Source organism: Trypanosoma theileri (genome assembly GCF_002087225.1).
Source record: "Trypanosoma theileri isolate Edinburgh chromosome Unknown TM35_Tth_48_V1, whole genome shotgun sequence".
Lineage (NCBI taxonomy): Eukaryota > Euglenozoa > Kinetoplastea > Trypanosomatida > Trypanosomatidae > Trypanosoma > Trypanosoma theileri.
The window spans coordinates 110,258-132,603 of record NW_021639890.1 but is presented as its reverse complement, the minus strand read 5'-3'; the positions used below and the strand labels follow the sequence as shown (position 1 = coordinate 132,603).

Genomic DNA, 22,346 nt, shown 5'->3' with positions numbered 1-22,346 from the left:
CATTCTTCACATTTCAGTCACAGTCATTAAAACATGTTGGGAAATATCCCATTCCCACAGGTAAAAGCAATAGTTATTAATATCACGGAAGACACATATACACACTTCACTAGGCGAGCACAGTAAATGGCGGCAAAGCAGAGCCCAGATAATGCCAACAAAAAAAGAGGAGACTCCCCTACATAATAATGGTTTGTCGTCTGATAAGTGCCATAGGGAGTCCAATAGATTCGTTCAGCATAAAAGTGCAAATAAAAAATCGATCAAACTGGAAAAGAAAAAAAAAGAAGGGCCAATATCCAAACAAGAAGAAAAGTGCCCTTACAATGCATCCATATCCACTCAAACAAAGATTAACTGTGCAGTTGCACCACGGGAACAACGATCAGCAAACGAGAGTGCAGCCCAGCACACACATTGAAACAAGAAGCAGCAATAAGGGACTGTGCACCAATGCAGGACTGCTGGTGCTGTCACTTAACTGTGTATTATCCAAATGGTTTGGAGCTGAAGAAGAAGAAGAATTAGTTGTTTCCTCTTCTTGCGATGGCGAGGATCCAGAAGCAGATGAATCACTGGGCTTAGGAGTGTTGTTCTGAGAGCTCTCATTTTCATCTGGCTCTTTATCTTTGTTTTGTTCTGCTTCCTTATCTTTTTCCGCTTCTTCTGCCGCATTCTTTGCCTTTTGAATAGCGTCTTCCAGAAGCTTCGCGGCTTCAGTCGCTGCTTCTGCTTGTTTCTGTGCATCGGCAGCTTCGTGCTTGACGGCTGTGGCATTGTTCTTCACCCTAAATGCGTCTTCCTTTGATTTTGCGGCCTCTTTATTGTTTATTTTGATTTCTTCAATATGGATCACATTTTCATCCTCTTCTTCGTCCTCTTCTATATCCTCCTCTTCGTTCTGGAGCTTTGCTAGGAGCTTCGCATATGCAGTAGTAGCACTATCCAGTTCATCAGCGGTCTTTATAAGTTTATCTGCGGCAACAGTAGCTTCATCAGCAGTTTTATTTGCCTCAAGAGCTCTGTTATTCACTAATAGTGCGGCATCAGTGCACTTTTTCACAAGTTCTTCGGCTTTCTTTTCATTCTCAGTGAAAAAAGTATCATAATCATCAATATTCTTTAATGCACTTTGAATCTCTTCGGCAAATTCTCTGCACTTATTCGCGTCACTCTGAGCACTTTCAGCTGCTGCGTTGCACTCTTCCTTTGCTTTGTTCATTAAAGAGGCCTTCTCTTCTGTATCCTTTATTTCCACTTTTATTATTTCAGCCACTTTTCTCATTTTTTGTAAAGTTTTTTTTATCTCAGATTTTGTTGAGGCCTTATCACCATTCGCATATGCCACACACGCACAACACTGCAGAAGTACCAACAGGTACACCATGCGGCGCAGTTGGACGAACATCGTTGTCATGATTATCACTGTGGGTTGCTTGGGTCTGTGGTAACAAGGAAGAAGAGGAAAAGGAGAAAAGAGACACACATTTAACACACAAGGTAGAGGGCACCACACACAAACAAACAAACACACTACAAAATAAAACCATAAAGAGGAGAAACAACAGTGCACAGAACGCAAGAACAGAAGCATCGTGGGGTTTGATGACGATTGGCCCAGCACTAGGAATGCAAATCATGTTGTGCCCATACACCAACAGAATTAAAACACCGCAAACACACACCGGTATCGCCCATACAGAAGGACAGTGAACACAGCACACAGCAGAAACCACAAGGGACCACATCAGCCCCACCGCAACTACACTGCCTCACCTGTCCCGCTGCTTTCATCTTGCCTCAGTGGGTATCCTGTGGAGCAGCATCGATTTATACAGCCGCCAAGGGACCTTTGTGATTGAGGCGTCCAATTATCCCTTTCTTTCCTTCTTTCTCTGTTTAGTGAATTATCAAAGTTTTTTTTTCCCCACATACCAATATGTACATCGTATCTATTGGACTAGAGATATTTACAGGAGAGTTTCACTGATAGAGGTATGTTCAACTGCTGTACACTGCCCTTGAAGACGGAAATTCACGAACAGGAAGAGCATTATGTAAAACAACTAAAATGATTTCTGTGTTAAATTAGTCTGTAGCTATGATTCTTCTATAGAATTACTTGAAGAAGGAGAAAAGAAATTCTAAAAATAAAAAAATATATATGACTTATCGTTCACTTTAAAAAATACTCAGTATCATCCCACTTAAGGGTATTTCCAATATATATTTCTTGCACTTATCGCTATTAAGCAACACCACTAGTATTTTTTCATATTTTTTTTTTTGTTTGGAATGAGCTTCACCATTCCATTCCATTCTTTTTTTTTTTATCATCTCTTTGTTTCTCCTCTTCTTTTTCTTTTTCCTTTTTCTTCTTCTTCTCTCTGTTGCTATTGTTGTTCTTGTATATACTCCCATCGTTGCACCATAATCTTCTGCACTGCGAGTAGTGCATTCTTCGCCACTTCTGGGTTTGGATGCGACATGAGTCCCATCACGCGTGCCTTCACACCGTCGAGCTGCGGGAGAAGCAACAGGGCGCGGCCCGTCGGGTGGTGCCGCACCACTTCGCCCAAATCATAACAGGCCACCGCGAGTGAAAGTTCCTGATGTGTTGTCATGATAATTTTTCCCAATGCCTGCAGCACCTCATAGCCGTTGCTGTCAAACTGCATAATGTTCTCTCGCCAGAACTTCGCACTGGTGTGCACGGGACTCCACTCCAGCACTCCACTAAGCACTTCACCGCGGTACTCTGAGAAACTCGTGAGTTTTTCCATACTGTGCTCCAAAACAGATTGTAACTCATTAATAATACCACCAATATCTTCATCGCCAAACTTTCTGCGGGAAAGTTGGGCGAGTGTTTTTAGCATACCAACACTAACCATCTCTGCTATGAATGCAGGGCCTTTGCCATTATTTGCTCGACCCAAATCATACATTTCCGCACTCACCCATTCCGCTACGGATGGGTTTGTTACGTGAGCAATATAACGACGTTCAGCCTCCACAATATTCCATAGTGCCATAAGTGCCACTCGAATACATTTTTCTTTTTGTAGTCTTTGTAAAACACGATGAAGGTGTGGAATCATCTTTTGTCGTTGTAGCTCTACTACACCAATATACTCATAAGAGAGTAACCAAGCAACCAGTAGGGTTTCATAAATAAGTTGAATAATACTCGCCGCATCACTTGCAACAATATCGAATAAAAGTCGTGGAAGAAATTCCACAATTTGGTTTTCAAAGAAATAATGACGTAATGATTTTTTCCTGGCTACAATAGCACATGCTTGAACGGCAAATGCCACAGCTGGTACTTCTAGCGTCTCTGCGGAAAGTATTTCTCGCACATGTGCAAAGAATCGCTGCAGTGCCTCTGTATTCTGCTCAGGCACTCCATACCGCAATGCCGTGGCGGCGAGAAAGAGTGCGGGGTCTGACACACCGCGATCCTCACGATACATAGTGGCAATGTAGAGAAAAAACTTTGCAGGTGCATCGCCAAATAACTTTTCCGCATCTTGCACACCAAGCTGCTCAGCTAATGAAGTAGATGAGAAAACAAGATCTGCAAAGAAGCGCAATACAAAACCAAGAATATGTGTTGAGTGAGTTTCTTTAGCTGCTTTAAAGAGTGCAACAGCAACAAGTTGTTGCTTACCTTCAATAAGTGACTGTACAAGATCACCGCTAGGAGGGCAGGTAAAGAGATGCTCCAATAAACGCACGGTAGACTCATCTACAATGCGCATCTCACGCACATGGCGGATTGTATCAACGGCATCTGGAGTGAGAGAAGACATTGTTATTCCTCTATTTCTTCTTATTGTTACCAACTACGGGGGATCTTTTTTTTTTCTTTTTCTTTCTTCCTTATTTTCGGTTTTGTTTTATATCCCCTGTTAACTACCAGTATTCAAAGTATGTATATATATAAACGTATCCGTATGCTTGGGTTGGCCAAGATGACGCTAGAAAATATGACGGTATGCGTAAATATTACTGTCACAGCTGGGATATGAAAAGAAAAAAAGAAAAAACGAAAAAAAAAGACGAGTTAATTCTTTTTGGTAGTGTATTTACAAAAAAAAAGAAAACAATAATAAAGTAGATACAAAATGAAATAAAACAATAAAAAAAAAACAAATAAACACATGAACAATATAATGTAAATATACCTTCATATAAAGGTTTCATTTTCTGGTGATTTTTCTCCATTTTATTGTCTTCTAGACATCTACTCTCAATCTACACACTGATGGTACACAGCGATACAATAACAAATAAACAACTTAAATATATATATAAAAAAAAAAAAAACAGTACAGTTTTTGTTTTATTTTCTTCTTGTTTGTTTGTGTGTGTTTGAATAAGAATAACAACAACAACAACACACACATCCATACAGTTTCCTGAATACAGAAAAAAAAAAAAATATTTTTTTTTTTTTTCTCTTTTTTTTAAAAAATTTCTAAGATAAGGCAAACAAAAAGGAAAGGGGCGATTCAGGAAAAGAAGAAAAAAACATTTATCCACAACACAATCTCCACAGAAACACACAATAAAAGAAAAAAAAACAAAGAACAAGAACGAAGAGAAAAAGAAAAAAAAAACAAAAAGAAAAATCGTTAACTACTTACCAGTTCGTCTTTGTTGAATGGCAGCTTTAAGTGCCTTTTGATTTTCTTCACGGAGTTGACGTAATTGCTGTAATACCTCCATCTTCTTTTTTGAAGTAGAATTGTTAGTTGAGGATGGTGTAGAGGGTGTGGTGATAGTTCCTGATACTCTTGAAGGAGAACCCCCATCTCCTGGAGTGGGAGTCGTCTGTTTTTTCTTTGTTCCTCTATTTTTAACTGATGTTGGCGGGGTCGTCTGCTCACTCACCACCGTACATATATCACTTAGCATAAACATATCTGCACTCCACTCACGTTTAGCCTCAACCACAGTAGCACCACCTTTTACCTCTGACAAATTATTATCAGTAGTTTTTTCTATCGGTGTTGCCTTTACACCACCAGTCCCAGTGCTTTTTCCACAAGGTGTTACAGTGAATGCATTATTCGATCGTTTTGGAACATTTATCTTTGCTGGGGTCTCAATTTTTTTCGGGGCAATTGTAGATATTGTGGTTTTGTTGCTACTGCTACTATTATTATTAATATTAATATTGTTATTCACATTGTTCTTGATATTACTACTACTACTACTACTACTATTATTTTTGGGTACTGTTACTGGTCGTGAAACAACTGATGATATCGATACAACAGTTTGCAAGTCAAAATTGACGTCTCCATCCTCTTTCCAAGTTCTCGTCTTTTCCAATTCAACAGCTGTTACCGGAGCTGCTGCTGTTGCCGCAACTGGAGTCTCATCACTACTTTGCACATTGGGAACTGGAGTAACATCAGCTACACCACCATTATTATGATGAGTAGAAGCTTTAACTGTAGTAGTAGCAGTAGCAGTAGTAGGATTTGAAGATGCAGGTGCAGCTGCATGAGGAACAGCAGTAACAGGTGTAGGAGTAGCAGTAGTAGTAACAGGGGCAGAAACCAAAGTAGAATTAGTAGTAGAATTAGCAGTAATAGTAGTAGTAGAACTCTTAGCAATAGGAGTACGAGGTTGTGTACTGTCAACCAATTTAGGTGTTTGACGTCTTTTCTTTTCATCTTGTGAGGAAGGCACCAATTTTGTCGTTTTCGCAGAAGTTTGAGAATCTAACTTTACAGATGTCACACGCAGCCGTGCATTCCGTCCTGGTGTAGTGGTACGAAGAGACTTATCTGCTGTTTTTTGACTGGCACGCACTACAGATGGCACTGCCAAAGTTGTCGCTACCTTTGGACGTACAGTTGGTATACCTTCTGCGAGTAAATGAGGTTCCAACTTCTTTACACATGAATCATCATATGCTGTTCGCTTAGGGGTTACATGTCTTGGTAAAAGACCCGCCTGACGTAGAGCAAAACCAGCACTCTGAGAGCGGGTTAGTTTCATTGGATTCCCTGTAGTTCCTGCAGTTCCAACATTCCTTCGCAATGGATCTAATAAGGATGAGTGAAGTATTACACCACTACGAGTCCCCGCAACTCGAGTGGTGGAGACAACAACTTTGGGTCGTGTAGTAGCAACGCCGGTAGCCACCGCACTAGCACTAGCACTAGTTTCCTCCTCATGTTCCATTCCTCCTCTTCCTCTTGTTGCCGACATTGTTTTAGCAGAAGCACTAGTTGTGGAGTGTGGTGGAGTGTCTAATAAAGATGCATGTGGTACAGGTGGGAAGTCACAAAAGAGCTCAAGTTTGGCACCACTTAAACCTCCAGGGACTTCTTCCACGAGAAAAGCATTCCAATCATCTTGCGTAATAAGAGAGATAGAGTCACCATCATGATCTCGGTAACGAATACGTAATCGTTGCCCAACCGGACGAGGTAACACTGCGGCCTGTTGCATACAGAATGCGTGTACTTTTTCATAAATTTGTTCAAAGGTAATATTCTCCGGTTCAGGTACACGCAATATACGTAATTGTGCCTCAAAGTGAACCTTTAGCTTTAGTGCTTCTACAGAACGCAGACATGCTTCTCCATCTTGAACTACTTTTCCTTTAAGACCAACTTCTTTTGCACGATCCAGTGTTGTACGAAGTTCTTGCACTCGTGTTGCACCAAAAGAAGGAAATTGACTGAGTGTTCGTGCAAATTGCCGAGCATGATTATTTGAAGATGAATTACTGGTATCATCAGCAGCACTACTGCAAGTACGGTTAAGTAGCGCTTGATCATCAAGACTTAGGACACGTTCAAGTTCAAGACGTACACGTTCTTGTAAAACATGTGAGCTAAAAGACTTACATGCAGATTGGTAGATAGCGGTTGTTTGTGTAGTCCATATCTGTGATGGTACATGTACCACATGAATTGTATTAGTGTCTACATGTTTTACAATATAATCACTTGGGGAAGTAACTTTTGTTTCTTTTAACTCGTTAAGAATAGCACTGCAACGAGAGACAACCTCCTTATTCATTTTTAAATCTCCAGCAATTTCAAGTTGTAAAAGAATATCATTTGCTTGATGAATAGCATGAAATAATGTCATAATATCTCCTACTTGAGTAGCGACTTGAAGGGATGATTCCACATTCTCTACCTGTTGCAAACGTATAATAAGTCGTTTACCTTGTTTTAATAATTCCCGATCTGCAGCTACTGTTAATTCACCAGCAGTTGCGAGCTTTTCAACGGCGCAAACACATTCAACAATCTTTTTTAACTCCGGTGACGCAATTGCCACACGGAGTGCATTCATACATTCTCGTCTCTTTTTTATTCTTTCACCAAACTGTGCGAGGGGTTCTTCTAGTTGTTCCTGTAGCAACTCTGAGAGTGTCTCACCTGGTTGTAAAATTTCACTAATGACAGCACTCTGTGTGAGTGCCTGTTCTCTGGCCCATTCGAGTGCTGGGGCGATATCATCATCTTTGACGGCCTTGCGTTTAGCCTCTTCCAGTAGAGTACGCCATGCGGCCATTGCGGGAAGCCATCGCTTCTCTACCCACGTCAAGAACGGACTATGTGGACGCAAAAGGGAATTAGGTCTATTATTATTATTATTCTCATTATTATTATTATTATGATTTGGACGGTGTTCTGCGAGGAGGGCGGTGGCGCGTGGGACGTCCCCGGTGGCGACGAGGCGTCTGAGTTCGAGGACCCCCGCGGCGGCCGCTCCCACCGCCCGCACCGCCCGGCGGCAGTCGTCGACGGTCTGGCGGCTGCCGGCGAAGAACTCCCGCACGTCCGTCACCGCGTGGCCGCCGTACCGCAACTCCACCGCGTCGAGGGCCGCCAGCACCGCCGCCGCCGCCTCCCCAACGCCGCGGTCCACGTCCGCCAGCGTCATGCCGCGCGAGAGCGACACGTACTCGAGTTTCGCAAACCAAATGAGAAGACTGTTCGCGCTGTCGTGCAGAGAGACGGCGAGGGAGCCCGGCGGGGAGCTCTCGCGAGGGCCGCCGTTGAGAATCTGCCGAGATGAGACAGAAGCGATCGGCACGGCGCGAATGGAGTCCGGCGGTATGGGCGCCCGAGCCCGGTGCAGAAGAGATGCCGTTACACACTCCACGTACGTGAGAATTCCCTCAAGTTCCTCCAATAAAGCCGAAGTCGGAGAGGAGCCGCCAAGGAACATCGCCTCTTTGCGCACCGGACGATGACCCAAAACAGGGGCATCACGCATTTCCTCCGCCGCAAAGCGACGTCCCATGTATTGTTGTTGGATGTTTTCCTTCTCTGTTGGCCGACCCACACATCCTCGGAGAGGTGTCGGGTATGTTGGGGGTCGGCTAAGAGGTAACGACGTAGCCGATGATCCTTCTTCGCTGCTCTCTGTCCAAGCACTGTCCCTTCTCAACATTTACCAGTAAAAACTGTAGTCAAAGTGCAAAGGAATCAGTAACAATGATAAGAGATAAAATAGAACGAAGAGAGGATGGGGGAAGTAACGAATAATAATAATAAAAAAAAGTCTAGAGAAGTAAATAAAACAAAAATGTTAAGAAAGATAAAACAGGGAAGGAAAAAAACCGAATAGCAAAAACAAAAGGTTAATTACAGATTAATTCTGTTTTCCCTTTTGCTCTTACTGCGCTATCTTCGTTTTCTTTCGTATCTGTACCTTTTGCTTATATCGGTGTTTCCCTGAATACAATACACAAAAAAAATTCACTTTATTATGTGATTCTTTTGTTGTCTTTGTTTTTTATTTATTTATTTATTTATTTCTTACCTTACTATTTTTTAACAAGGGAAATAAATAAATAAATAAAAAACGTTAAAGTGTACTAATTTACTCTACGATTAAATATAGTGTGAGAAAAGCAAATCGAAAAAAAAAAAGAGAAAAGGACAACCTCTAGTTCTAGTGAGGTGATCTCCTTTCAATAAAGGATTGCTATCTTTTCAGAAGATGATGATGAAGAAGAAAGGAAAAAAGGGGAAAAAGAAAGAAATAATAACAATAACAATAATAACAATTAGTAAATAAAAAAAAAAAAAGAACATGATATCAAATCATTTTTACTTGCTCATATCAGAGACCTTAAATGGTAAAAAGTAATTGAAAGTTGAAGAAAGGTTATACGTGTTAAGAAAGCCATCTCTGACTTTTCGTTCCTGGGATTTACCCCTTGAGAGAGTCAGTAGTTGACGCATATGGAAATAAATAAATAATAATAATAATAATAATAATAATAATAATAATAATAATAATAATAATAATAATAATAATAAACAGTAGAAAAAAAAATCAAAACAACAGATTCATCCACAATCAGCGATGAGAAAAAGAAAAAAAAACAAAAACAAAGAAATTGACATTGCAAGGAACATCAATAATAAAGTAGTAACTCCATTACAAGTCATCCTCTCTATTAAATTCCTTCACTCCTTCTTTTTTTCCTTCCACCAATGCTCCAACATTATTCCAGCTATTAGTAGAAACCCCAGTTGTTCCTCTATCTCTATTAGACTCATTGAGGAAGGCTAAATCACTCTCTGTAAGTTTAAAGGGCAACAACAGTCGTCCCAGTACTTCTCTTTCATTCTTTACACCTCGCCAAAACTCCAGACGAGCCTCCCACTCTGTAACGGCAAGACGATGAAGTGGTTTGATGAGAGAACCATGGAAAACATTACCTTTTGCTATCTTCTTATTATAAAGTGGACATGATACCACTACTGGTTCTCTTTGAGGAGTTGTTATTTCTGATGTTTCTGTATTCTTTGAAATATTTTCTTTCCCTTCAGTTTGAGAGAGATTCCCATTCTTCTCCCATACACACTCACCTTCTTGAATAAGATCACAACACATACTATAACCATTCTGATCAAATCCCTTGTAGTGAACTACACTATCGTTAAAAGCACGAAGCTGTAATGAAAAACGATAAATATCATTTTCCACTAAACCATTATTACTTTCAGTAGTCCCAAATTTATTCTCTTCTTCCATTTTAAACACTATTCGTATCACAGCATTACATCCAGGAACGAGCATTTTATCGTTCTCTTCAGCCTGTGTAGACTGTCCATCTATATTACTCATAGTAGTACTCTTCGCATGTGTACAGTTTAAGACCGCTGAGGCATTTAAAATACGAAAAGATCCAAACTTGCAGTTCTCCGCTGCGTTCATCGCTGATGGAGAAAAACGTGAAAGTGACCCAAATGGACGCATACAACGGAATGGTGTTAACGCCGCAGTTTCAGTAGTAGTATTATTATTATTATTAGTAGCATCCGCTACCAAAGATAGTGAACATCCAAATATAAAAAGTAACGAGATAAAAGTCACAAGGACATGAGAGAAGGTACACTTCATCTTTAATGATAAAAACCTCTGGAAAGAAAAAGAAAAAACAAAAAACAAAAAAAGTATTTCATGAGAATAAAGAGATCAGTAAAGTATTCACTTCACTTGAAATCACAAGTATACAGAAACATAAAATAACCTCACACATACACACAAAAAATAACCATATTAGATATCCAACAGAAGGAATTCATACTCAGATTAAAATAAATAAATAAATAAATAAATAAAATAAACACGTCATTACAATGTTGAGTACATTCATAGTAAGAAAGAGAGAGAGAGAGAGAGAGAGAGAGAGATTAAATATATATATATATATATATATATATATATATTCTTTTGATATGCGCACTAAAATTCAACCCAATATAATCCTTTTCGACACCGACATACCAAAACTACTAATATTTCCTCTGGCCTGCGGCTCTGCTCCTTCACTGGCATCACTCTCTGATGAATCTTCAATAGAAACACCTTGAAGTTCTACGGATACCACACGTTCCTTCGCACTCACTCCATCCTTTTCCATCCACACCACTGCAGAATCCATAATAGAAAAAACATCATCAATAAGACATTCCAAAACTGGTACTGTACGAATCCCCACATTCTGCACACGTAGAGGTAAAGTAGTTAAGCGAATAGGCATATCTGGAAGAACAGCCCATGATACCACAAAACAAAGTCTTTTATCTCTTGGAATCCCACCATTAACATTATTACCACTACCAACTTTGTTACTATTATTATTATTGTTGTTTCCAAACAAAGGCCGAGATGTCATTACTTCCCCTGATGCGTTTGGTGTTTCTATTATCCCTTCAGATTCCAATTCACATGAGAGAAACCCCAAAAGGGCCGCATCTGAGTCACTAAGAGAAACTCTCTCACCTTTTGATGTAAGGGTAAACATCTTAAATGGTGCCGTTTCAGAGAGAGAAATAATTTGTAACGATGCAGTTTCCGTGTCATTACTATTATTATTATTATTATCAGTACTATCACGCACTGTTCGAGTAACAAGAGATGCCTCAAAACCAATAATTGTATCTGGTAAATTAGAACGCTTCAAGGTAAGATAAAAAAATACAGCATAATTATCAGTGGCGAATCGATTTCCTCGTTGAAGTGTTACCAACATAGATTCTCCACCCGCTGAGGGACGTCGTGTTTTGTCCGTTGTAGGGGCAAAAACACTTGCGGTAGATCGAGACTTTAAAGAGGAGGATATAGGATTTTCCCTTATAGATACAGTATCATCACTATTACTATATTGATTTCTTTTATTATCTTGTGATAAAGCACTTTCTCGCCGATTTAAACGAGCCATATCTGATGAACCTCTACGGGTAGTTTTAGATATATTATAATTCTTTTGACCATTTGAATTATCTATTTCCTTTGAATTTAGTTGTTGTTCTTTCTTTCCTTTACTCTTGTCATTAATATTCTCATTCACACGTGTTGGATCAACTTCAGTAACAGGAATAATAGATTCGCCACAATTATCTTTTTTAGCTATAGGTGGACCTTTATTTTTATTTTCATCTCTTTCCAAGTTCTCTGCTTCATTTATTATGTCTTGTTCTAATTCATCTATATCCATTGGAGAGAAGAGAGAAGGTTCCACTTCCTGAAGATTCATCGTTTCAAATCCCACAGGTAAACTATTACTACCTTCTGAGTGTGTATCTGTGTGAGAGAAGGAGGGTTGTACTCCTGCTGCTGCTGCTATTCCATCATCATTGGTTTGCTGTACACTTCCTTGACGTTCTGTTTGTTCCTGCAATGCAGATGTTAAATACATAAATCGTTGTTGACATTGCTGTACAATTCCATTTTCCCACTTGAGAACACTTCTTAATAAATCATTCACCGCACGATGTTGTTCCCACACAAAACGATGAATAACACCTTTGGAGTAGGAAGGAATTAAATGTAATGTATTTTCTATTCGTCGTCGTTCCTCCTGCAGGGCATCTGCGATATTGGTTTCATCTCTACCGAGAAAAAGAGAATACGCCGCTCCCGCATCTTGCACTGAATTCATACTTTCCACTGGAGGGGCAATTCCACGCAATGCCTGATGAATACGATGATTGAGTTTCACAATGGGACGAATCACACGGAAGAAATACAGGGCAGATCCCACAATGGTTAACACGGCTGTCATGATAGAGCCATACAAGACACGTTGATGATGGGTGTTGAAATACAATAGCGGGATAAACAGCAGACAATAGGAGGCACCAAGGAGTAAACCTTCTATAATGGTGGTTAAGAGTATCTGGAAACCACTCATTGGAATAATAATAATAATAATAATAATAACAGATTTATCTGGTTTCAACGTATACAATATAAATATATATAAATATATATATCTATTTGGGATGAGGGATTCGCTGGAAATAAGGCAGTACCAATAGTAGTAGTAGATTTAACTATTAACTAAATAACAGTCTTCTTCGTTATACCTTTTGACAGCAGAACTCACACGTTCTTCCTTTCTTCTCTACCAAGCCTAGTTCCCTGCACAACTTGAGGGGAAAAAAAAAAGAAAAACAAAAAAAAAGTATAATACTACATTTTTTGACAAGGCACACAAAGTTACACGTTTACCCATATAAAAAAATAAATATCAAATAAAAATACATGTCTTAAGTTCCCATCACTATGAATACTTCAACATATGTATATATATATGTGTATATAGGCAAAGTCTAAACTAGTAGAATGGTTTTTTTTTTTGTTTTTGTTTTTCTTTGTTGGTTTTATTTTTACTTTTACAAAGCGTCATCATGCAAAAAGGAAAAAAAAAAAAAACATACAAACAACAAGAACAAAAAGAATCAAAATCTAAAAAATAGGAGACACCAGCAGAGCATCCCCATTCATTTGATTTCCTTTATGAGTTTCTTTTACTACTTCTCGTGTCAAGTATGCACGTATCATGGATTCACTTAAAAAAGTAGTCGATCGTTCGATAAGAGTTAAAAGGGCATCTCGTATACTTCCATTGCGTAAATTGTTTTCCTTCTCAAATGCCACCAATACATTTTTGTGAAGTGCCTCCAATGTCTTTAAACGAGCCGACTCTGAATGACGAAGAAAACAAGTGTCCACAACTTCCTGTAATTCTTTTAGTTCCGGCCACCATGGAGAAGAGGAATAACTGTGTAAAGAGAGAACAGCCGGTCGGGCGTGTTGATGACACTTCTCTTCACTTCTCTGAACCGCATGTCGTCTGTTCACAACGGAGTTCCGCACAAAAAGACTGCGATTCGACACCATCGGTATTCCACGCATACTCCCAGTGGCGTTGTATGTACTTGGCTCACGTGTGTTCATAATATCATTGTCTAAGAGATTACTCGCCACCATGAGGTTTACTTGGGCCACGTGATGAAGTTCCACACGGAACTGTACATATCGCACATGACGATAATATGAAAAGTACAGAAAAAGTGAATTCGCAATAGCAGCGAAGGGGAGTACAAAGAGTATATATAGTTTCTGCCGTACAGAGTGACTTACCGCACTGTCGGGGAATATCCCACCAGCCGTTGGTGGACCAAGCGACTCCCCCGGATGTTGTCTGGGATCATATATATACAGTGGGGGAGCTACGGTGATCAACAGCACAATGGCAAACACCACCGCATTCGTAATAAGAATCCATGGAAGCATCACAACTACTATATATATATATATATAACTCAAACTGTTAACGTTGAAACTAAATATCAATAATAATAATACTAATAATACTAATAATAGCAATACTGAAAAATAACACTAATAATAATAATACCAAGAAAAAAAAAACGCTAAAAGAAAAAAAAAAAAAAAATGCATCCCAAAGCCATAAAAAATTACCATCAGCATACAAAACAAAACAAGAAAAAAGAATTCCTTCTTATTTTTCCTTTTTTTTTCTCTTTCTTTTTAAATAATAACAACATTAGTAATAATAATAATATTGATGATGGTTAGTGGAGTATACACCCCACACACACACACACACACATTGGATAACTTATATACCCACTCTCTTCCCCCTTTTACACCGACTACACTGCCAACAGGATCTCTTCCTCAAAGGTTGGAAAGTGCACCCCATCACACGCGGAGGGCCGCAGTGTTGGAATAATTAACCAAAGAAGAAGTTTTACATTCACCACATTTTCTCCCTTCTTCAGTCTACGAATGAGTGGATCCCCACGAGTCTCAAGTAAAAACAAAACATTACGCCAACGACCAAGATCATATGGATTGCGAAATGGAATAGAACGACCACCGTACGAGAGATTTTCCTTAAATTGAACAATAGATCGTTCAATCTGGGTTTCATTACGAAAGACATGTAGTGTATTCCATCCCAAAAAGAAAATCATACAAATAAACATGGCAGCACAAAGAATTAACGTTAGCAGTAAAGGAAACATATGAATCTTCGGTTCACGATAAGATGGTGGTTTCAATTCATCCCTATTATTCTCATTAGAGAGACGCCAATAGGCTGGTAGAAGTACCACTACAACACCACAGCCAGTTCCTATAAATAGATATAATAAAAAGAGAAAAAAGTATCGATGATTCTCAGAATTCACACAATTATTAATCCATGGACAGTGATGATCCATCTTCGCTACACAACGATTACAAACACTACAGTGATGTTCACGTGGGGCTTTATATCGTTCACAAGTTTTACAAAATCGTGCCGGTTCATCTAATAATTGTTGTTGTTGACGTGGTGGTAATTGCGAGGCCTCACACGCCAATCGTTCTGTCTCTGCAGAAGAAATCAACGGCTCACGAAATACACCCGCCGCGACAAAATTAAAAAGAATACAAAACGAGAAGACACTGCAGATAAAACAAAGGCATATAAAGAGAATAGATCCCTTTTCTGCTACTAAAGGTATAGCGATACGAGCAACCGACAGAGTACAACCAATAATAAGTACAATACCAAAGGCAAAAGTAGGAGCTCCAATAGACCGCACCGCCGCAGACGTCCAGTAATCACATCTTTCATAAAAGCTCATAGGAAGACGTAGCGATAAACACAACTTTAATCACAGCACCCACACATTCAGAAATACTAATAACCAGACTCACTTAAATATATATACTCCTTCTTTTTTGATTCTTAAGGAGAAAATTTCAAAACAAAAATCCGCCCTTACAGTATGAATGTTTGTGTGTATGTATGTATGTATGTATATGAGAGTTTTTAGAGAGAGAAAAAAAAAAAAGAAAAAAAACAATCCAACACCATTAGAAAAACCAAAAAAAAAAACTCTTTTCTTTTTTCTCTCTCTCACCTTGTGATAAAATGGGTATATTCATCTATTTCTTCATTCGTCCCCATTCATATATAAAAAATAAAATATATATCGCTTAGTTAGACACACCATTGGACGAATGATGATGTTGATTGCCAGAAGCACTATTATTATTATTATCATTCTTCTTCTTACCACATTGGGAATTCTGTGAAATTCCATCTATTGTATTATTCTGTACACGTCTTGTTAACCGCTGCGATGGTGCACGTTTTGGTGGATTTCGTGATTTACGTTTTGCCTTTAGTTGACGAATATACTCTCGCATTCGTGTATACTTATGACGTCCAAGATCGAAGAGATATTCATAAGGGTAAATACCACCTGTATGTCCATCTGAAAAGACAATGCGAAGGGCATAATTACCTACAGGAATAACATCTTCTATAGTAATACCACGACGTCCATAAATAAGAGCATCAGACCCAATAACATCAGTACTTGGTGAATAGACTCGAAGTAACTCTGCAAGTAGACGTGTTCGATGATCCCCTAAACGTATTTTCTTTTGATTAATACCACTTGAGGTCATTTCACTTGATACTTGATTATATCCTGATGATGTTGATATTGTTTTTTCCTTTTCCTCTTTTTCCTCTTCTTCTTGTTCTTGTTCTTGTTGTTTCTCTACAGCAGCAAGAGCGGTAGCAGGCCAAACAAGTTCCATGTACATTTTATCTTTTGAGATAATCACCTGCGAAGGTACAAGGAGTGCCCGTTGTTGTCGTTGCAACTTCAACCGCTCTGCGAGATTCTGCTGCATTGGCCTTCGCCGCGGGTATGGTCTTCTTAACTCCGTAATCCGCTCTTCCCCCAGCGGCATCATGTGAGTTTCTGTTAAAGATGTTAACCGCCGAGTAACGGCCGTGGAGAGACGATCCACCAGTGAAGTAAATTCCCTCGACTGCAGGAATAGTGTAGAGGGAGATTGGCAGAGATGTGAGGAGGAGATAACAGGCAGCAGCCGCGGTAGTAAGAGAGATCGCATGGATGAAAATATATTTTGATGTATATATATATAAATAAATAAAAATAATAAAAAATAAATAAACTCAGGTGGTTTTGCTTTTTTTTTTTTTTTCTACCCACTTCAGAGTGATTGTTTTTTTTTTTTTTTCTTTCTCTGTTTTCCTTGCTGTACACTTCTGCTGATTCTCTCCTTACTATTTCAGCTAAATAAAGAACAACAACAACAACAGAAAGACAAAAAGGCCCATATTTCCTTTATATGGAAAAATAAACTTCTTGTCCTCCATGTTTAAACTCAACCATCCACCCATCATCTCAGTAAACAAAAGTATATTAAGCTGCAGAGAAGGAGCAGCATTTATAAATTCTAACAAGTCAGTTCTATTCCCATTCCATCATCGCCGTTTTTTTTTTCTTCTTTACTTTTTTGTGAACAAACAACTCATAAACATCAAATCCACACGTATTACAAACAAAAACAAAAAAAACAGAAAACAGTGTAATAAATAAAATAAATAAAATAAATAACGAAGAAATACACCACAAAATAACAAAAAATGTAGAGATATATCATGTCCCTCGCAGCTTCCATGTACGTTCCTTCAAACCAAGAACTCGCTTTGGATATTGTACCGCGTCTTCTTCTGAAGTTCCCCAAAGTCGACGCCGTCTCATTTGATAATCATACCAGCGATCTCCCATCCACTGCGGCACAGTGTAGTAAAGAGAACGAAAAACTGTACGCGGCAGCCAACGATCGAGTTTCATCCCCACACGACACACCGCTTCGTATTTCACAGAGATAAGAATATCAAGATCCTCCTCCTTCTCCGCATTAAACAACGACCCAGTGGAAGAAGAAGAAGAAGAAGCGGAAGGAAATAAACTACTATCATTACTATTATTATTGTGTGTATGATTAAACTTCCCTCTTCTTCCATTCCGCTCACGATTTAAGAAAGTAGTCGTCTTTGACGGTACTTTTTCAATCAACATGAGACCTTCAGGAGACGTTGTGAGCTGCGGAAAGTGACGACGAACCTCACGCCACTCAATAGAGTCAAAACTACAGAAGAGCATTTTGTTTGCCGTTAGTTTTGCCTCGTCTGTATCGTGCGATAAGTTGAGAAGACTAAAATAGGAGAAATTCCTCTCCAACACGTACTGCACACGTGCCTGACAGAGAAGACAGTGACCATCAAAGACTACAAGATTGCGCGGAAGTTTGCGCAGGAGACTTTTATATGCAGGACCTCGATAACGTCCTGCCATTACGCTAGAGTTAATCAGTAAAAAGAGAAGAGAATATACATATTATACATACACATATATACATATATACAATAATAATAATAAACTACAATTAAAAGAAGGAGAAAAAGAATCATCAAGCAAACACAAATATTTCTTTCGTTTTCAAAGAAAAAAAGTAATAATAACAATAATACCACTAATAGTAGTAGTATAAATCCGAGAAAACAGCAAAAAAAAAGACAAGCACAAAAGAAAAGCCCCACAAAACGGCAGGAGGAGAGAGTGGAAGAGAAGGGAAGAAAGTCATAAAAACTACACACCCTCACTGCCTCTTGTAATGAAGTGAATTTGGAGAAGAAACAAAATAAGAAAAGAAAAAAAAAAAAAAAAAAACCACAAAATACCACCTGAATGAAAAATGGCAGAAAACCACAACAAATTTTCCATAATAATAAATTTCTTTTTTTTTTTTTCTTTTTCTTTTTTTTTTTTCTTTTTTCCTCCCGAAGGATTGCTATCCCAAGAAAAGAACGATTGCATATCTTCTACCCAATCAGCAAAAGTCTCTGAGTTTGTTTTCCATTTAAAATAATATAGATAAGTAAAAAGAAAAAAAAAAAAAAGGAATAAGCGAAAAAAAAGAAAAAAAAAAAAGGAAATAATGATAAGAGGAAATGGAAATGGAAATGGCATTCCAAGAAATACAATTTAATGTTAGTGTAGAACACATAAACACAGTTCAAACACATATATTAAAAATATAAATAAAAAGAAAACAGCAGTTCCGTTCCTCAAGACGTGCCCGATCAACGGTGCTCTCTCTTCTTACAATTTTCACCAATATCTCGTTTACACCAACCTTTTCCTCTCCCCTCCTTTTCTTTCCCTTTCCCTTTCTCTCTTTAAATCGTTTTTTTTCTTCTTTTTTTTTTCTTTTTTTTTCTTTCGTTTAATGTTTATATGCTGCTTTGTTTCGTTCATAGTGCTCCATCACTTCCCTTTGCGCTTCCTGCATCTCTGGGGTTTTCTCTTTATACACATCATCGTGCATGGTGTCTACTGGCCATTTGGGAATATTTTCCTGTCGACGCAACTCCTGCAGTGTTTCTTTTCGCACTTGTTGTGATAATTGTTTTGTCTGTTCCGCACTCCACCAGGATTTACGCACCAAATACTTCTCAAACCGTGCGAGTGGTGAAAATATCTCTGCAAAGCGTTCCTTTTCATCATCCAAACGGTAGGCGGCGCTATCATCGGAAGTGGAATGATGAGAAACACGATATGTAATCATTTCCAGCAGCACCGGTGTATTTTCTCTGAGTATCATCTCACGAGATCGACGAACGGCCTGCAGAACGGCTAAAATATCATGTCCATCTATACGTGCAGAGGGAACACCATTACCAACTCCACGTGCTAAAATTCCATCACCCTTGTATTGTGTAGGAGTAGGAGTTGAAATAGCGAAACCGTTATTACGGGCAATAAAAAGAGTTTGTGATCCACGAACAGCGGCAAAGTTAACGCCAGCGTAAAAGTCACCTTCACTAGCAGCACCATCACCAAAGAAAACAGCAGCAATACGTTTTTTATTCTCATCCGTCTCTCGTTCGTTTTCAAGACGAAAGGCATACCCAGCTCCAGCAGCATGAGGTATTTGAGTCGCAACAGTTGAACCTATTACATGTACATTAAGTTTACGTGAACCATAATGAATAGGCATTTGACGCCCCTTTAATTCACATTCTATATTTCCCATACATTGAGCCACCACTTCTTGAATGGTATACCCTCGATATGTTAAGAGAGCTCCTTCACGGTATTGAAGAAACACCTCATCCTGTGGCTGTAAACCGGCAGCAGATCCTACGATAGATGCTTCTTCTCCATAGCTGGTCATATAAAAAGAGATGCGACCTTGTCGTTGAGCTTCTAATAAAATACCATCAATTGTGTGATGTCGTACCATCGCCTCCATCATTTTTACCATAAACTCACGTGATACCTTCGGTTCCTCCTTTGGGTTCACAACATTTCCATCAAGATCCAAGACGTGATAGAGTGGAGTAGAAGTGGCTGGTTTTCCATGGAATTTAAGTTCAGTCGTTGTTGGATTACTCCCAAAATCCAAATTCCACACTTTTTGCCCTTGAATAAGAGCTTCCTGGAGTAAACCACGTACAAGTAGAGAGACTCGAAACATCGTATATTATCTTTTTTCTTTTCCTTTTCTTTAATATTCTCCTTGTTTGTTTGCTTGCTTACTTGTTTCTTTCTTTTTCTTTCTTTCTTTTTGTTATTATATAGGCTTCCACAAGAGAGAAAAAAAAAAAAATGAATCCAAACCCCCCGGTTATGACGCGGTTTATGATTGCTGTTCAATATAAATCGTAAAAATAAAAGAAAAAAACAAAGGAAAAAAAAAGAAAAAAAAAAAAAAAAAAAAAAAAAACAACAAGACTGTAAAAACCACCGCTAGCACTAACAAATAAAACAAGAAACATATAAATCGTGAACATTANTTTCAGTTAGAAAACTAAAAAAATAAAATAAAACAAGAAACATATAAATCGTGAACATTAGGAGAAACAACTACCAACAACTACAAAGCTCCGCAAGAAAAAAAAAAAAAAAGAAAGAAAGAAAATGGAAAGAGAGAGAAAGAACTTCTTTCAGACTTCTCCCTCTTTTTCTTCTTCCTTTACAAACACAGCTAACATTGGATGACTGCAACCAGACCTGTAAATAAGGTTATTCTTTACATCAAAATCAACAGAAAAAAAAAGAGAAGAATGAAATGCATTTCATTCCCTGTTTTTTTTTTCTTTATTATTTGTGTGTTCATCCTTCTCTCATCTTCCTCTCCTTTCCAATTACGCATACACTATAATTCATTCATGGGCATCAAGCCTCTCTCTTTGTTTTTTGTTTTTGTTTTGTTTTTTTTGAGGTGGGTTTCTCTGCCCTTTCTTCATCACTTCTTTTTTTTCTTTTTCTTTTCTTTTTCTTTTTCTTTGGCAAGTTCACCCAAACAAGATACAAGTAACTCTCTACGCTTCTGTCAAGTCATCATCGTAGTAGAGGTGAATAGCCGGAATGTAATGATCTGCGTTTAGGCCCAACGACTCAAATTCCGCTGATTCATCCACAACACCATTTTCATCCAGTGTTTTAGTCATATCAAGATCCCGTCCTTCCGGGTCGTGGCGACGCCAAGTGTAACTGAGTGCATGTGCATTAATGCCAAGATACCGCGTGGCCACAATTTCATTCAATGTCTCCTCTGCACAAACCTCTAGAGTGTGTTCATGGCCGTTAAGTGTATTCACAATGCGTATTCGGCGTGTTTTGCTGGTGAGTCTTCCCACGATAAAGTGTTCATCCTGCCACCATGGCACCTCATAGCTGAGATCTATACAGCTATCTGGTAAGAGTGTGGGGATATGTGCAAATCGACCATAAGGCTGTGCATATGTGCGAAATCCTGTTTCTGGATCAATACAAGTTTTCAAGTCTTTTGTCTCTTTATCAAACCAGTGGGAGATGTCTGTGCCGGCAACACGAATGAGCGGCTGTACGAGACTAGCGAAACGAGTGCCTTGATAGTGTTGTATGAGCGGTGTTAAGTCTAACACCATTCCATTTACAGACACAAAGGCATCATCTTCGAAAGAGTGAACGCGGACCTCACGTGGAGTGTAATAGCGTAATCCTTTATCACTCATTGATTATTCTCTTCTATCTCAAGTTCCACCCTACGTTTCTTTCTCTCTTTTTCTATATATATATATATATATATATATACGTAGAATATTACACACTAATGTAACGGTACACTTCTTCTTTCTCTCTCACCTAATATGAGCTTGTGATGGTGTGTCCGTTGAGATACCTGCGTGGTAAATGAAGACGACGCCTTAATCTATACTTTTTTTCTTCTTCTTCTTCTTTTAAACCTCTTTGTCTTTCCTTCAAGACTACTCTCGTTCTTTCTTGTCCTTTTATCTTTTTTATTTTTTTTTTATCTTTTTTTCTGTATGCGTAAGTATTGGACTGGGTGGCAAGTAGCTTTTGCTACTACTACTACCGTTTCCCTTCACCACTATACTTATAAAAGACACTCACACACAGAAAATAAAAAAGAAACAGAGAGGAGAACGACTCCCGACACTGCTTACTTTTGGTTAAAGTGATGGTATGTAGGTATGTATGTGTAGAAACAGGGTGATAATACACATGTTTAAAAAGAAAAAAAAAAGCATAAGAAAAGAATAAAAGAAAAAAAAGGAATAATAAGCAAAGTAATATCATCAAATCAGAATAAAAATAAAGAGAAAAAAAAAAAAAATACCAAAGAAAAAAAAAAAAAAA

At 38.6% G+C, this 22,346-nt stretch overlaps 11 protein-coding genes across 11 annotated transcripts; all 11 read right to left on the bottom strand.

The window, feature by feature from the left end:
- Window positions 1-385: 385 nt before the first annotated feature.
- Window positions 386-1,417, bottom strand: TM35_000481610 (uncharacterized protein; the record flags this gene model as incomplete). Its single annotated transcript, XM_029030497.1, has 1 exon — window positions 386-1,417. One exon carries the CDS (start codon window positions 1,415-1,417, stop codon window positions 386-388), a length of 1,032 nt encoding a protein of 343 aa, XP_028878266.1.
- A 976-nt stretch (window positions 1,418-2,393) lies between these two features.
- TM35_000481600 (ATP synthase) lies at window positions 2,394-3,815 on the bottom strand (the record flags this gene model as incomplete). The annotated part of the gene is made up of 1 exon (XM_029030496.1): window positions 2,394-3,815. One exon carries the CDS (start codon window positions 3,813-3,815, stop codon window positions 2,394-2,396), a length of 1,422 nt encoding a protein of 473 aa, XP_028878265.1.
- An 829-nt stretch (window positions 3,816-4,644) lies between these two features.
- TM35_000481590 (uncharacterized protein) lies at window positions 4,645-8,289 on the bottom strand (the record flags this gene model as incomplete). Its single annotated transcript, XM_029030495.1, has 1 exon — window positions 4,645-8,289. The coding sequence occupies one exon, from the start codon at window positions 8,287-8,289 to the stop codon at window positions 4,645-4,647; it is 3,645 nt and encodes a 1,214-aa protein (XP_028878264.1).
- A 1,146-nt stretch (window positions 8,290-9,435) lies between these two features.
- Window positions 9,436-10,404, bottom strand: TM35_000481580 (uncharacterized protein; the record flags this gene model as incomplete). Its single annotated transcript, XM_029030494.1, has 1 exon — window positions 9,436-10,404. The coding sequence occupies one exon, from the start codon at window positions 10,402-10,404 to the stop codon at window positions 9,436-9,438; it is 969 nt and encodes a 322-aa protein (XP_028878263.1).
- A 352-nt stretch (window positions 10,405-10,756) lies between these two features.
- Window positions 10,757-12,700, bottom strand: TM35_000481570 (uncharacterized protein; the record flags this gene model as incomplete). Its single annotated transcript, XM_029030493.1, has 1 exon — window positions 10,757-12,700. The coding sequence occupies one exon, from the start codon at window positions 12,698-12,700 to the stop codon at window positions 10,757-10,759; it is 1,944 nt and encodes a 647-aa protein (XP_028878262.1).
- A 557-nt stretch (window positions 12,701-13,257) lies between these two features.
- Window positions 13,258-14,088, bottom strand: TM35_000481560 (uncharacterized protein; the record flags this gene model as incomplete). The annotated part of the gene is made up of 1 exon (XM_029030492.1): window positions 13,258-14,088. One exon carries the CDS (start codon window positions 14,086-14,088, stop codon window positions 13,258-13,260), a length of 831 nt encoding a protein of 276 aa, XP_028878261.1.
- Window positions 14,089-14,471: 383 nt separating this feature from the next.
- TM35_000481550 (uncharacterized protein) lies at window positions 14,472-15,452 on the bottom strand (the record flags this gene model as incomplete). The annotated part of the gene is made up of 1 exon (XM_029030491.1): window positions 14,472-15,452. The coding sequence occupies one exon, from the start codon at window positions 15,450-15,452 to the stop codon at window positions 14,472-14,474; it is 981 nt and encodes a 326-aa protein (XP_028878260.1).
- Window positions 15,453-15,807: 355 nt separating this feature from the next.
- TM35_000481540 (Myb domain protein 40) lies at window positions 15,808-16,740 on the bottom strand (the record flags this gene model as incomplete). The annotated part of the gene is made up of 1 exon (XM_029030490.1): window positions 15,808-16,740. The coding sequence occupies one exon, from the start codon at window positions 16,738-16,740 to the stop codon at window positions 15,808-15,810; it is 933 nt and encodes a 310-aa protein (XP_028878259.1).
- Window positions 16,741-17,291: 551 nt separating this feature from the next.
- TM35_000481530 (uncharacterized protein) lies at window positions 17,292-17,993 on the bottom strand (the record flags this gene model as incomplete). Its single annotated transcript, XM_029030489.1, has 1 exon — window positions 17,292-17,993. One exon carries the CDS (start codon window positions 17,991-17,993, stop codon window positions 17,292-17,294), a length of 702 nt encoding a protein of 233 aa, XP_028878258.1.
- A 931-nt stretch (window positions 17,994-18,924) lies between these two features.
- TM35_000481520 (putative 2-oxoisovalerate dehydrogenase alpha subunit,putative) lies at window positions 18,925-20,178 on the bottom strand (the record flags this gene model as incomplete). Its single annotated transcript, XM_029030488.1, has 1 exon — window positions 18,925-20,178. One exon carries the CDS (start codon window positions 20,176-20,178, stop codon window positions 18,925-18,927), a length of 1,254 nt encoding a protein of 417 aa, XP_028878257.1.
- Window positions 20,179-21,025: 847 nt separating this feature from the next.
- Window positions 21,026-21,700, bottom strand: TM35_000481510 (cytochrome b5 domain containing 1; the record flags this gene model as incomplete). Its single annotated transcript, XM_029030487.1, has 1 exon — window positions 21,026-21,700. The coding sequence occupies one exon, from the start codon at window positions 21,698-21,700 to the stop codon at window positions 21,026-21,028; it is 675 nt and encodes a 224-aa protein (XP_028878256.1).
- Between the last annotated feature and the right edge of the window lie 646 nt (window positions 21,701-22,346).